At 47.1% G+C, this 15,207-nt stretch overlaps 1 protein-coding gene across 1 annotated transcript; it reads right to left on the reverse strand.

Annotated features, from left to right (window-relative positions):
• Window positions 1–164: 164 nt before the first annotated feature.
• Window positions 165–6,087, reverse strand: PIK3IP1 (phosphoinositide-3-kinase interacting protein 1). Its single transcript, XM_075718730.1, has 6 exons — window positions 6,006–6,087; window positions 5,740–5,856; window positions 5,511–5,630; window positions 3,257–3,442; window positions 3,044–3,122; window positions 165–989 (listed from the first exon to the last, which is right to left on the reverse strand). Exons 1-6 carry the CDS (start codon window positions 6,085–6,087, stop codon window positions 782–784), a joined length of 792 nt encoding a protein of 263 aa, XP_075574845.1. The 3' UTR covers window positions 165–781.
• Window positions 6,088–15,207: the final 9,120 nt, after the last annotated feature.

Genomic DNA, 15,207 nt, shown 5'->3' on the forward strand with positions numbered 1-15,207 from the left:
CTTCACAACTATCTACTGCTGGCCTTTGGTCTCCTGATCTGTGTAAGTGAGCAGGAGGCACAGACCACCTGGACACCTACAACTGTGGCTGTGCATGTAGCACCACAGGGGAATGGAGATGTGGCCTCAGCCCTGGAAGACCTGGATTTGTCAAGAGCTTGAGAAGAGCTTTTCCAAATTGACACTGGGGCTAAACATACTGCTCCTGGCCAAAGCCATCCCTCAAACAAACTCCTCCTTGGAAAAAAAATACCTGATCCGGTAGCAGGATTCTGGACAGTGTCTCCAGCTCTCAGCCACTAAAGCAAAAAGGAAGGAACTATAATCAGAGTGTAATTATCTAGCTAAGTCTGACGTGAAGCTCCCCTCAGTCCCTGCAGTACTGCTCCCTCCTGGGGTTCCAGGCTGAAACTTAAGTAACAGTGCACACCGTTAAATAGGAAAGGAACAGAAAAAGAGGAAGCCAAGACCACACTCTGGGCTATGGGATCTGTTGCCAGTTATGAGCCTGGCCCATCTTCCCCCCCAGCTCCTTGACACACCATGGAGATAGGTGGGAGGAAGCAGCAGGGTCCACCACACCAGTCCCCACCTGGTCATGCACTGAATGGTGTCCCTCAAACAGATCGTGATGAATAGCCCATTGCTCTGTCCCTCTGCATCACCTTCATCTGGCTTTCATCAAAAAGAAAACAAAATAGAAATGAACACACGCAACCCCCACACTCACAGTGGGAAGCTGGAGGCTTTGCTCAGCCTGTATCGCTCCTGCCCGAGCTGCTCAGGCACCAGGAGTACCCGCCTGCCCCATGAGCGGGCCGCTGCCATCGTGCGCGTCCTCCACAGGCGTCTGGTTGGTGTGCACCACAATTGTGTTCTCATCTACGAGCTCACAGGCAGGATTGGTGAACGCTGAGAGTGGCAGTGTGATGCGCTGCATTTCACGCTCATAAACTTTCTGTTCGTGCTTCTCCTTCAGGTCTTTCCCCCTAGATTAAAAAAAAAAAAAAAACACAGAACATATATACACATGGGGTGAGTGCCACTGCTTGGAGGCAGAGTCTCAGTAAAGGTGATATACTAGACAAGAATGGACTCCGCTTTTTAAGAAACAATTGTTTCAACAAAGGGCCAGAAACATTCCCTACTGCAAGCACAGAACTCCATATGAGCATCTTTTAAAAAAAAAGCAGCCAAGTGAAGTCTGTCCCTCCCTCATAAACCGGCTCATTCACTGACATCATTACAGCTAAATGATGACTGTAAAGCCAGGCTTCTCCTTCAAACCATGGAGCTGACAAATGTTTCCTTATAGTCTCACAGCCCTGCCTGGTGCAGGCCCAGGGAGTAGCGAGACAGCACAGAGCCCAGTGCTGTGGAAAAGAGCTTCTGTAACATGCTTCATCTGATAGAAGTAAATACCAGAGGTGGTGACAGATTCTGCTTTTTGTTGCAGCAAACAAACCTGTGGAGCAAATTAAGCCGCTCCTGAAAGTATTAAAGCTTACTTCAGAGCTGGCCCTGCCTTCTGCCGCTGCAGCTAACAGCTTAATACCACAACCAGCTCCCCAAACCTACCTCACTCTTCAGCCTGTTGCTAAGGGAGGCAACACCTCTGTAATTTGTACTGAGGAAGAACTGCCTTGCTTTAAAAAGGGATGGCATTAATAGCACGTTGTCTCCAGAAAACCTATGTACACCAAAAGCTACTAAACCCATTAAAGGTTTCTCACCACACCTACCCAACCCTGCCAGCTTGCACATGCAATTTTGAGAGCAAGGCAAGAAGAGAGAGACAGACAGTACACCTGCACTGCAGCCCTGCTGTGAGCTCTCTGGGATTGAAGCAGCAAAGCTGCATTTGGACAAAGCTCAACACTGGCCTCTTGCTTCTTCCCGATGAAGACAGGAGTGAGGTGGGACAGGCACCACTCACTCCTCCTGGGGCTTGTGATCCCAACCAAGCAGAGCTGCTGGGGTTTCCTGTCAGCACATAAGCATTTTGGCTGCTTTTCAAAGCTGCCTACAAGCGTGCAGCAGTGGCTGCCGTTCCTGCCAGCACACGAGACAGCATTCTCTGAAGCGACACCTCAAATCAGATTCCTCGACAAGCAGCGCTCTGTGTTTTGCCCCTTATGTAACACTCCTCCCTCTGGTTTTTTTCTGTCGGCATTTATTATAAACACTTACATAAGGACATGTCCCAGCTTGGGAAAGGGCTCCTTCTGCTTGGCTGTGTCAGACTGCTGTCAAACAGCCAAAATACAGAACCCTCCCAGAGGAGGGAGCCTGGGCCTTCACTTGCTGCAGCGACATTCACTGCTATTTGTTAAATCCTGCCCTGTCTCTTACAACTAAGCTGCTTGCTTTACCGCTAACCTCAAATGCTGCTGAGCTACAGAAACATTTCTGCCCAAGAGTGAAGTGGCTGAACAAATCGTGACTTAAGCGTGAATCAAAACTAACCTTAAAGTATACCAGGGCGCTGGTAAAATTACCTTTGTTTGACAAAAAAAAGTGCTACTTGATATTCAGCTTCATAGGATACAATGCACGAGTGGCAAAGAATTTGCCAGTTGTTTTTCTTCTAAAGCTAGCTAGACTAGAGAAACCAGGGGAACACGTGGTCTGCTAGAAGGATTGTTTTCTTTCTGATCGCAAAAGAAACTTCCTGTGAGGGCACCTAGGACCTGCTCTCTCCAGCTCTTCTGTAAAATTCAGCTCCCCTGAATGCATCTGAGAAAGCCACATCAAGGCGCTCGTGCAGGAACACACAAAAAATAAAGAGGGCGGTTTTAAACTTTAAATGGGTCAGAATACCACATTGATGGGTGAAATGGAGAAGAATGGGATTAACTCTTAAATGGTTCTTTCCTCAGTGTGACAAGCAAAACCCTTGCACAATGTGCCACATTGAAACATAAGCTTCTATCTGCCTTTTTCTTAGGATCTGGTTTGGTCTGCAGGTGTTCAGACACTCCTGCTCTATATACGTTGCTTCATGCCTACACCAGCTTTTGGACAAAGGAGAACAGCCACTGACCTCTTATAGATGTATCCCAGGACAATGCCAGCTCCGATGGCAATGATTATCACTGTCATCATCAGCCCCAGCACATAACCTGTGAGGACAGAAAGGAAAGAGGCAAAATTAGAGGCAGTAGATCCAGCTATAGCATTGCTTTCAGAGCTTCAAAACTAATCCATCCTGCCAGAATTACAGGAATGGATCCATCACATGATCCTGGGTTTGTACCTGGTGTCCCTAAGTCCTTCTTTTCTTTGGAGTTCATCTGCACTCTCTGGCTGATCCCAATGACGGGCTGCACAGCGGCTGCCTCGCTCCGGGAGGGCAAGGTATCAGCCGGTTCAAACACCTGGTTGACCTCCTGAGAAGTACCAACTTCTGCTGTAGAGACTGGGGCTATGGCAGCTGTAGCATCTGTTGAGAGGAAAAAAAGAGACATAGAAAATACAGAGCATTGATGAATACTTGAAAACAACACATGCCTTGTGAGTGGGACAGATCTAGACTGGTATCACTGAACCGCCTTCAAAGTACACTGACAAACACTTGTTCCCTCTTAAGTTGTTGCCAGAAATCCTACCAAGGCAGACAAGAAATGTACTCCTCCCCCCACTTTCCTTTGACATGAACCTATTTTAAGAGTGCAAAGCACCACAACAGACGAGACAGAAGTCAGACAGTAGAACGAAACCCAGGTTCAGGGCATGAGTCCAGGGGATGCACAATGACTTCATTTAGTGTATAGATCGATATACAGGCTGCAGCTTCAATCGTGCTGAACAGACACGAACAAGATGATGAGAATCTCCATCCCAAATCTCCCAGGAGCCTATTTATCTCTCTTCTGCCTCAATCTTCCTGAAGCAGGAAGATTTGACAAAAGGAGACTCCAGCTGGTGTGAAAACAACCTGGGGACATTCTTCTTACCCAGCCCCTTTTTGCAGCCATGTAGCAAACTCCTTTCGCATGATGGTCACGCTAAGTCAGAGCAACACTTCAGGCAGCACAGCCACTGACTAGTGTAAGTACAGCAAGTTCCTCCTCAGTACAGCAAGTTCATCCTCAGCCAGAGCCCAAACAAAGGTGCGTAAGGATGGATGCTCATAGCACAGACTCCTTCCCAGCCCTGTGGATTTTTTATCAACAGCACTGAAAGATTTTCAAGGTAGCTCCTTCTCTCATGACAAAGTTAAAATGGAAGCTGTAGCACAGTGAAAGCTATGACAGTGGAAAGTAGGTATCTATTACCTGTCCTAAACAAAAACCCCCCTACTTTTTGGAAATGCTATGCACAGCATGCATCCACACCTGAAAACTCCCTCCACCTGGATCTCACCCCACAGCTGGCAATAACTCCATGTGGACTTGCTATCTGCAGCCATTTTGAGTCCTCAGTGGGATGTGAAATGGAAGTACAGAAGGGGAGTTAAAGACAGGAAATCAAGGTCTCCTGCACTGCACAGTGACTTTATGTAGGGTCAGCCAGAGAAGCTGAACCAAGGGGAGCTGCAGGACGCGACTATGATAAAAAGGTGCCCGCTCTGACACACAAAAATAGCCAAACCCCTTAAATATGCAAGTGGTGTACTGGCTGAAAAGTCAGGTAACAATCCTGATCCCAAAGCTGCAGGACTGTTTTGAGTAAGGGTCTTGGCAGCAGAACATTTGTTTTGCTTCATCTTTAGGGAAAAGCAGGCAAAAAAACCAGCAAAGTGAAGAAAAGGGGAGGGTGTGTGCATGAGGAAAGTGTTTACATGCAAAGATAGCAACCCTGAGGGACAGCGGAGTGCGTAAATCTTGAGGAGCTCAGAAATAAGTAAACAGTTAAAAAAACCCAAGCGGTTGCTTTGGTCTCAGTCAATACTGACATCTGTCCCTGAAACAGGCTTCAGCTACAGTTCTTCTCTTGGCAAACTGTTTCCCACCCTGACTATCCGGGAGAAATCCAGTGTTTGGGGTTTTCAATTTCTTACTGTCCTCCCTCCAATTCTCATTTTCTCCAAGTTCTTTGCCCCCACCTGTACCCAAATTCACCCCGGCACTTGTTTAGCAGCAGGACGCTTGTTTAGACAGCGGTAACATGCCCAACAGTAATGGTCTACCAACATCTCTACAGTTCCTAGATGCCCAGACCTCAGCCTTTTCCACCACAGCTGAAGAGCCGTACAGTGACTAGTGAAATGGGGGGGGGGGGGGCGACAAGGCTTCGCACAGGCCTTTCCTCGCACTAATGGCAAAGCTCTAGGGGCGGAGCAAGGCACAGCTGGGAGGCAGATGTGCACACACAGGCGAGGGCTGCAGGGGAGCCCCGGGTACGCTCCGTTCCTGGGGGAGGGCACGATGTGCTGCCACAGCCCGGGGTTGTTTGGGGGGGGGCCGCCCTGGTGACAGCGGCGGCCGCCCGGAGCAGGAGGCACGGCCGGGGAAGGCAGTGCCCCGGGAGGGCGGGGGGGGGGGGGGGGCGGCTGGGCCAGCTCCTACCTGGGCACCGGGCGATGTCGCAGGCTCTGCGCTCGGGGGCCCCGCCGGCGCCTCGGATGTAGCACCAGGGCGCGGCGTCGCCGTCGGGGTTCCTGCAGCTGTTGTGGTCCTCGGCGACTGCTGGAGGGTAGCGGGCCGTCAGCGCGGGGCCCGCCGCCCCCAGCGCCCCGCTCCCCCAACACCCCCCGCCGCCGGCTACCCCCGCTCCCCCCCGGACCCCCGGACCCACCTGCCGGGAGCGCGGCGCCGGGGCCGCTCCGCACCGCCCGCCAGCTGAGGCACGGGGCGCCGCCGGAGGCCACTTGCCGGCTGCCGCGGTAGGACGCGCCGTTGCCGCGGAGGCACTCTGCGGAGAGACCAGGCCAGGCCGTGAGGGCGGGCCGGGCGCCCCCCGCCGCCCCCCGCCCTCCCCGGGGGTCTCTCCCCCCCCCGGGGCCGGCCTTTGTCCCCCACCACAAAGCCGGGCCGGGCCCCGCGGGGCGGGCGGGCACTCACCCTCGGCGCCCCGGGCGGCCGCCAGCAGCAGCGAGCCCAGCAGCACGGCGCCCACCGCCCGCCGCGGGCCCCCGCGCAGCATCCTCGGCGCCGAGGGCGAGGAGCCGCCGCCAGCCCGGCCGCGCAGCGCAGCTCGGCTCGGCTCGGCTCCGCTCGGCGCCGCGGCGAGACCTGCCCCGGCTCTCCCCTCCGCGGTAAACAACCGCCGGGCTGCGCTTCCCCCCCCGCCCCGCAGCCGCCGCCGGGTCCTAACGCTGCCGCCGCCGCCGCCGCCCGCCCCCGGGCGGCTCCCGGCCCCGGCGGGGAGTCCCGGGAGGGAAAGGGGCGGCCGCGGCGGGGCAGGGCTCGGCAACCTGCCGCTGCTCTCCCGCCTCCCTGGGGCGTCCCCCGCCCCGGAGCCCCGGACCGGGCGCAGCGATGGGTGCTCGGTACGGCGGGGGACGTTTGGCTGGGGGGCGGTGGGGGGAACGGGGACACGTTCCCGAAGCGCAGCTCCGCGTCCCCGGGCCGCTCCCCTACCGCCGCGGCAAACTCTTGTGCCAGGAGAGGAGGCTCCCGGCACGGGGCTAGGCTTGAAGCGCTGACTGTGGCAGAGAAAGTTGTCTTCAGGGACCTAAAATTGCTGTCTCCCCTAAAGAACTACCACGAGGGACTAAATGCTCCTGCCCAGATTCTGGTTTCTCCCTTTGGGTTCCCTCAGCTCTACAGAGGGAGACCGTGCGTGGGGGTCCATGCTACCATGGAAGCTGCGCACCTCCACGTTGAAGGTTTACATTCTCGCCTCCGCTAATCGATTGCTTTCCTTTGACTCCATATACTCTTAAGAGCTGTGCCTGCTTATAGAAAAGCAGGGTAAACAGCCCGAAAATGCTTTAGAGTAATTACACTGCAGGCATCCAGCCACTGTGATAAATCCTCTCTGCAGACACTTCAAATGGGTTACCATAGGCACTTCCATTTCCCAACAGGCAGAGGTATTCAGATACTGCAATCCCAGTGACTGTACGCAAGCATCTGGAGTCATCAGCAATGCTTCTGTTTTACACCGGAGAAAAGCAAGCAGCTGAATACTTGGTCCTGTTCGACAGCAAGCTCTCAAAGGTGGCCTGGGCCAGCTGACGGGTTTGTAGCCAAGGCACAGGCCTGCAGCACAAGGTGCTATTTCTGGCTTTCCCACAGGGTTCCTTCTGACCTTGGCCACTTGGTCCGCTTCACTTCTTTGCGCTTTCCCTTCCTTTCTGTTACATGAGGGACAATCAAACCTTCCTTCTCAGAAGCGGACAGGGAAGTTCCCTTCTTTTAAAGTGCTTTGAAATCACGTGGAAACCATTGAACACATAAAAAATATTTCTATGTCAGGAAGCTGCATGTTGTATTCCAAGTTTGATGAATCACTTTTCAGAGCAGTACTGACTGGAGCTGCGGTCCTTCCCTTCCACTCCCAGATGTTTCCATCCTGGCAGTGCTCTCTGTCAGGCTGCTATAGGTCCTTGAGCGACAAGCAGGCTCCAGGTGCTGATCCAACCCAACTTTTGCCCTGTTTTTACCAGGTCACGCACACTTTAACCCGTTACAGCCAGGTTGCCTGCTGTGTCCAGTCCACAGTGGAGCCACAAAAAACCAGCTGTACCAGCATGACAGAGCGGTAATGAAGAAAACAGGTCAATTAAAGCACCACTGAACATGAAACAATAAGCCTTAGCACTTGTGTGTGATTCATGCTTAAACAATATGATTTAACGCTACAGTAAATTTAGTTTAATAATGTCAGATTAAAAAAAATGCAGCCAGGTGGTAAAAAAAAAAAACAACTCTGTGTGTGTCAGTCCTGGCTGACATCACCAGCTAAGATGTCTGCTTTATGGCGTTATGCTCTTTGTCTTCAGAGACACTCAGCTACTGCATTCCTTATGCTCTCCAGTTACTCTCTGTGAAGGCAAGGCTAACTGGAGAAAGCAAGAATTTTTAATAAGGGCTATTGAATCAGGCCTTCTGTTTATAATAGCTCTTCATAAGAGATTTTATGGGAAATATTCCATTCAGTCAGAAACTGCAGGGCCACACATGCATCCAGAGGCACAGTCTGTCCAAAAGAGTTTGCAGAGGGCTGCCAACCCATACAATTAATTTCTTTTAGCTCATTTCATGAGACTAACACACACTTCCATGCCATCTTGCACAGAAAGCACCTCCTCCTGTACATACTGATCCAAGAACTGCAGGCTGGGCAGTAATCTCTGTGGAAACAAATCTCAGACCTTCCCAGCTCTCTCTCCTGTTATGTAACAAGATAAATTCGCACTTCTCGTTACACCCAGCCAAGTTCCAGCACACAATTTGAGTTTCTAGTCCACAGAAGGACAACGGGGAATCTGGGAGAAATACAAACCCCTTCATATTAATGGTAAAGATCAAAGTCTTTTCCACAACTGACTTCTAAGCATGATTTTTTCTCTTTCATCTCTAGCTTTCTCCAGGATGAGGGAAGATTTATGCCTGGCAGTTTCACAGAGTTCAATTTAATAGGATGCCAGGTGGCAGCTGTCAAAGGCAGACTCAATTGCTCTTTCTGCTGTTTGGGAATGAGTTTGCTCTTCTTGCTACACTTTCAGAGATTAAACCTGACATTACTTCCTAGGACTTGATTTTAAAGTAACTACCCAAACTATAAGTAAGCTAATAGCTCTGCAACTACACCTTCACACAGTTTACATGTATAAGTCTGTATGTATATACACATATATGTACCACAACACATCCACACACCCACAAACACTTCACAGGAGAACACATACGCTATTTTTAGGAAAGAGGGACATTAAGCATCCTTCCTAAACTCAGTGTGAACCAGTTTCAGCTGTGAGCTGGTACCTTTCTGCTGTTTACTTTATACAGGTTCCAGAATGAACAATGTCCACTTTTTCTCTCTCCTGTCAACTGCTTTTTCTTATTTGTTTGTTCTGCTTTTTCACCTGTGGAAAAATTCAAAGTGTATGGAGAGTTTTCTTAAAGAAGAAAAATACAAGGAAGCTCACATATAGCACAGCGTGCTGTGCAAAGGGAGGCAACCACAGATGTATAGCTCTGAAAGGACTCCGCAAGAATCCATCAAACCCACCCTCCTTCTCTGGCCATGGCTAACCAAGTATGTTCAGATCTTCCCGGGCAAAAGTTCATCTAACCTCCTATGAGAGAACTAACACGCTTTATTACTTAATCTTACGAAATAAGATACTGGGGGGGGGGGGAGTAAGCAAAATCAATTTTCTAATCGAAGTATTCTTTCCTCGCCAAATTAACACGGATTGCTTAAAATGGAAAAAGCTGACCACTGCCCTCCTTGTAACAGGGTATATGTCATGTTCCCATAAATTCCCCTTTCTTCTTTCTAGGCAAACCAAAATAATTCCTCCAATTTTTCCTCAAAACTAGTTTTTCTAAACCTTTTTTCATTCCAGTTCACCACTTCTCCCATTTTTCTGCTTCCTTCATAAATTGCAATGCCTGAGAATGAAGATAGTACGCTCTGAGGCCTCATCCACCATGAACAGCATATTAGAGCAATTTGTGCTTAAAGCTTAAAAAACTAAGCATCAAATGCTACTAAACACTATTAAGTACTTGCAACTCCAACAAAAGCAGGTTTTTTTACTCCTTTGTTGCCTCTGTCTGGATCATGAAAATAACAGTGGGTCTCACCTATAAAAAGCCTTCTGTAAGCAATGATGTAGGAGTCAGAAAAAAATACGTTTTATTCCTAACCTAGAAACAATCTGAATAGAAGAAAAAAACATCAGGGCTGCAACAAAAGGATCAGACGTTGAGTTTATGAAACTGAGCTGAGTAGAACCAAAAATCAAGACAGAGACAGTCGCTATAAAGGAGTCAGTGTGGAGCGATAGAGAGAAATATCTCATTGCGCTGTTGCATCCCCCTGCTGACATGTTCAAGGAGAGGCTTCCCCTCCCCCTTCAATCTGACAGCATGAGCTATTGCTAAGTAAATGCCAGCCACAGCCTCCAAGGACTAACAAGGAAGTCTGCAGAAGCAAAACAACCATATGTGATATTTGAACTGGTTCAGACTGGTTCAGAGAGTTTGCTCTACTAACTCAAAGTGCCTTCTCAGATGAGCTTTCTGTGTGGGCTGTAATAAAAGGATAGAGGCCTCAGGAGGGCAATCTGGGTCCTATTGTTTACTGGGGGAGAAGCACTGCAGCTACACTTTTCTAGCATTAAGAGATTAGCACTAAATACTCTCAGCAATCACTGACTTAAGAAATTTCACACACTCTCTAACAGCAACGCTTCTTTGCCCTTTTTGTCACGAACTGCCCAGTGCCTTTCCACAATTCCCTCAGCGGTTTTGATGGGCCCAACTGCCCATAGACATTTGTGTTCACACTGGTCCATTGTGGCTGTTGGAGAGGACTCGGCTTGGATCGCGGCCCTTGGCTCTTCCACCTGCTGGAGCATCTTGGAATCAGTATCTGGGCCGCAGACACTGCTTTTACCTGCTACCCCATGGGTGTGTCTCCTAGCAAGATACCATAAAACTGTAGCAATATTGTTAGGAATAATGTACAGCTGTCTAAAGATGTTTCAGCCCCCACTTGCACTGTTTTTTTGTTTGTTTGTTTTGTTTTTCTACGGATGCAGGCTGCTATTGACAAAAAACAGAGCATGCATTTTTAAAGGTGGAGGAAGAGAAGTTATTTTGAAAGATACTGTGATCTACTCAGAGAGCATGTAAGTCTTTGAGTCAAGAACAGGAGCCTTACTCTAAATTCTTTTACTGATAGGTTGTTTGATCTTAGGCAAGCTTCTGCCTCAGTTTCCCATGTTAACGCTACTTATTTCACAGAGGCAGAAAGGATTAAATGTCTGCAAAAAGTGCTGTGAAAGCTTCAGACATATAATACATACCTTATGAAACAGTATTCAAGGGGAAGGAATCATGAAGAGGGATATGCATGGAAGGTTTTAAGATGTTCTCAAGTTCTACATGTGTAATGCTGACTTAGATGAAAAGCACAAATAAGCATTAATGCAGGAAGAAAAATAGAATGTGTTGTGTTGTTTGCTTGTTTTTTTAAGGTATAAAAGTACCTTTGTAGCTTTCTTGTTTCTTAATTCACTGTTGTGCACAGCAGTAACTAGCAAAGCTAAGCAGTCAGATAAACCGACATTCATTCTTGTTAGAAAAATGTCGATCTAAAAATGATGGTTTATCTGCACATGAGAAACATGAAGAAAAAAAACCATCCAAAACACCAAAACATCCGGAGATTTGAGTCAAAGGGAATAAAGATTTCTGTTCTGATAGCTGTTCAAATGCACTTCCAGTGAATTGGATGGGACTATTAAATATCCTTCTACCAGTCTTTCACTCACCATGGAAGCCGATTTCACAGTCAAGCAGAAGTGATAACCCAAACCTCTCCTGTTTAGACTTCAATAATCATGGAATATTATCAAAGAGTTAGATTCCATTGTGGAAAACATGAGGTTACAGAGTTGCACTTAAATATGCAAAACGTCCATTTCCTGCGGAAAATACACCACATCTAAATAGCACAACCACTCACTGTAAGCAAGTGACCCATATCCCATGCCAACAGACAGGCAATAAGGTTATAAACTTGGACACATAAAAAAAACCCAAACATATATCTTCTTATCTATCTAGGGTTTTAAGACTAGGATTGGAGTCATCAACATAAGAGCAGAGACCCATTTTGTAATGGGTCTCTTTGCAATTCAACATGTGAGCAGAGAAGCAGAGACCAAACCTTTCAGCAGAGCTACTAGTGTTTCCTCATAAAAGCACAGGATTCACGGACATTTACAATGCAGAGCTCTCACCTCTGGATTTTATTTTCTTAGCTGACCTGAAAGCAGATAAAACCATTGGCACATAGGTACTGCGAAAGGCCTCTCTCCACAGGTGTTTGCCTGAAGGCTGTGGGAGGAGTTCTTTATTTTGGGAAGTTGCCCTTTCTTTCCTGTGTAGAAAGGCAAGCCTCTTTATTTTCTCTTTGGGTTGCATACATGCCATGGGCATGCAGAGATAGTCTTTTTCATGACTCTCATATGCATGTGGACTTTTTTACATCTATTTACAAAAGCAAAGACTCTGTTCCTTAAGTATGTTTACAGAATAGGGCAAACCTCTGTTGTTATTTTGGTCTTGAGATTGGCATTCTTTTAGAAAGTTAAGGCTCAAACTGGTAACACCACAAGGAGGCAAAAAGACCAGGAAGGGACAAAGGCTTAGTAAAGTTTTGCCTCATACTTCACTTACTTCTTTAGAATATAATGGTGTTGAGTTAGAACACAGTGCATTTGACTAATGACCTAGCAGCTGAGGTAGGCAGGCCAGAAGCATTGCAAAAATATATTTATATATCCTGTCTCATTTTTATTTTCACTGCCTTCCAGGTATTCAATAAGGACAATACTGAATTTCACGTAGATACTTGTTACTCCATACACTTATGCTAAAAGAATGTAAGAAATTTCATCACACAGCACCAGAGACAGGATTTTCTAGTCAAAATAAGGCCATCCTAATACACAATGTGCAACCTGCCCATGACACTATGGGTTTTCATATAGAGCTGTGGAGATAGGCAAAGGCAGGAACTGTCTCTGAAAAGAGGAAGATTTTGAGATATGAGAAATACAGGCACTCTCTCTGTGCACTCATGGTCTCTACTCTCCATCTCCAGGAAATGAATGCATGCAGCCTGCAGAGTTTAATTCTCTTTTGGTTTATTACTATTTAAAAATCAGTTTTTGTATCCCCTTCTACAGAGGCTTCACCTTCCAACAGAACATACAAAAAATACACACAATAGAAAAAAAAAAAAAGATAGGTAGGTAAGTTGCTTTATACAAACAGGTCCCTAAGAACCCAAAAAGGCTAAAACAGGCTCGGTTTCAATAGAAGCAGGCCCATAAATATGCAAGAGACTTCATTCAAGTAGGGAAAGAGTCATCCATCCTCACCTAAGATCCTTTCTTGCTCACACTGAAGACAATGGGAGGATTCCCAACAACTTCAGTAGAAGCAGGATTGGGATTCATCAGAGCCAATGGCAAACTTTTCTGCTCCTTCCCTTCCAAGGCACTGTCTCTTCCATACGGCGTGCAGCCAGGGAAAAATGCCAGTTTTCCTGGATCATCCCACACTCATGTTTCAGTTGTTCACTCTACAGGACATCTGAGAACAGCCTTTTATTTTCTCTCTTACAGTGTATTTGCACTAATTGCAGCAAACTTTCAGATTACAACAGTACTGAAGAGAAATTCTGAGCCCAAGAGCAAGGCTTGGTTGATTATTTAAGAGCCAGCAGTCAGTCTGACAGCTTTGCAGAGGGCATGTAAAAATTGCCTGGAGAAGGCACCAGTTTGTAGACACAGCAGCCAAAAAGCTATTAGCAAGCATGAGGCTGATTTATTATAAAAGCACTTACCCAAGCTCACTATGTGACTGCAGGAAGCTCAAGAGCATTTATGGCTGCCAGTGGCTGTATGAAGTGACCCCACGGTCCACATGAAACCCAGGAGCTGGGAGGGACTCACTGGAACATCAGTGAGACACCAGTTACTTCCTTCAGCACAACTCAGCTCAGAGCACTTCCAGGTCTCCAAAACTGCAGTACAAATAGAGAGGCCACCCAGGAAAAGCTTCATTCATGTAAACCCTGAGAGCAGATCAATAGTGCCAGGCAGCCTTTAAATTAATTTAAATATTTCACCTTTCAGGAAAAATGTGGCCAAATGTTTAACTTTGCATTACGCCTGAAGTCAGTGAGGCCAAACGCTTGTAGCAGAGTTCAGCAGCACAATTGTGCAGCACAATTTGGTACATATATCAAATCTTGAAACATTCTTACCCAAGGGTTATCATCTCATTTTATAGATGGGAACAAAACACAGGAAGAGGCTAGAGATTACACAAGGTGTTAATTCTTTACAGCCAGTCATTATCTGCTACCACAGCGGAAACAACTGTGTTTTTTCACTGACATGCTTTAGCCATTCCAGCCACCACCACAGCTCCTTACAGCCAGGGTTCCTGTGCCTGTTCTGCACCATTTTGCAGTTATGTCACATAACTGTTCTTAAGTGGTTTCTTTTTTTTTTTTTTTTCTTTTTAGCCAAATAGTTCTCTGGTTTGTTTTATAGCTAACACAGTTATTTGCAGAGCTGTACATATCTGAGTGGGTACCACACTGGCATAGGAATGTGTGGAGGGTGAAGGTGTCAAGGGAGCAGGCAGGAAGACATTATGCCAATGTTGCTGCTGCTGACTGCAACAGTAAACGTGGCCTCGGGCTGCAGCCCAGGAGCACTGCATCCCTCCGCGTCCCAGGCTGAGTGCTCCAGAACACCCAGCCTTCATACAGGGACACGGAGCAGCAGATTGGGCTGAAAGCCAAATCTGTTCCCAAAGGCTCATTCACAACTGCTGAAGGATCTTGTTTTGAAAAGGATGTTCAGAATAAAAAACGTGACTCTCAGGAGACATGGGAATCTTCCAGAATCTGTTTTCCCTTTTAAGTTTCCTATTGGTTTTTTTCCCCTCTTTGCTCACTCGTTTTGTCTCTCGGGGTGGAACTGAGAGCATAAGCTCAGAGATTCACTGTGAGCTTATGTTCTGTTCAATTGAAACTCAGATACTGTGCCCAGGCAAAAAAAGGTGAATGGTACAAAGCTGGCTTAATTTACATTAAAATATTCATCATGGTATTCATAAGGTATATTCATAATGCTGAAAAAGCCAACACATTCCATGGTTTTGTTTGGCACTTGCTCTCAGAGTTTCTGCCACGCTGAACAATTGAAAATATCTGATTATTTTTGTGGGTGATAAAGAAAAGCCTTTGCTGTTCCATTACTTAAAATTTTGGTAGCTGTTTTTTACTTTGTCCATTTATCTCTCATGAAACCCAAAGAGAGCTCTTGCTCTCCATTCATTCTTCCAACACTGAAGTCTGGAGTTCCTCTGAAGTTTACTTTGGCATCTACTTCCTCAAGCAAGCACCTTAAAAAAAATTAAAGCTGAAAGTGGTACTCCACTCCAGACTCAAGACATAAGTTCAGATATTGATTTCTAGGAACAAAGATTTAGTAGAAAAACAAGACACTAAAGTTACAACAGAGCCTACAAAATCTAGGTTAGCTTTCATACTATC

The sequence above is a fragment of the Pelecanus crispus genome, chromosome 11 (assembly GCF_030463565.1).
Source record: "Pelecanus crispus isolate bPelCri1 chromosome 11, bPelCri1.pri, whole genome shotgun sequence".
Taxonomy (NCBI): domain Eukaryota; kingdom Metazoa; phylum Chordata; class Aves; order Pelecaniformes; family Pelecanidae; genus Pelecanus; species Pelecanus crispus.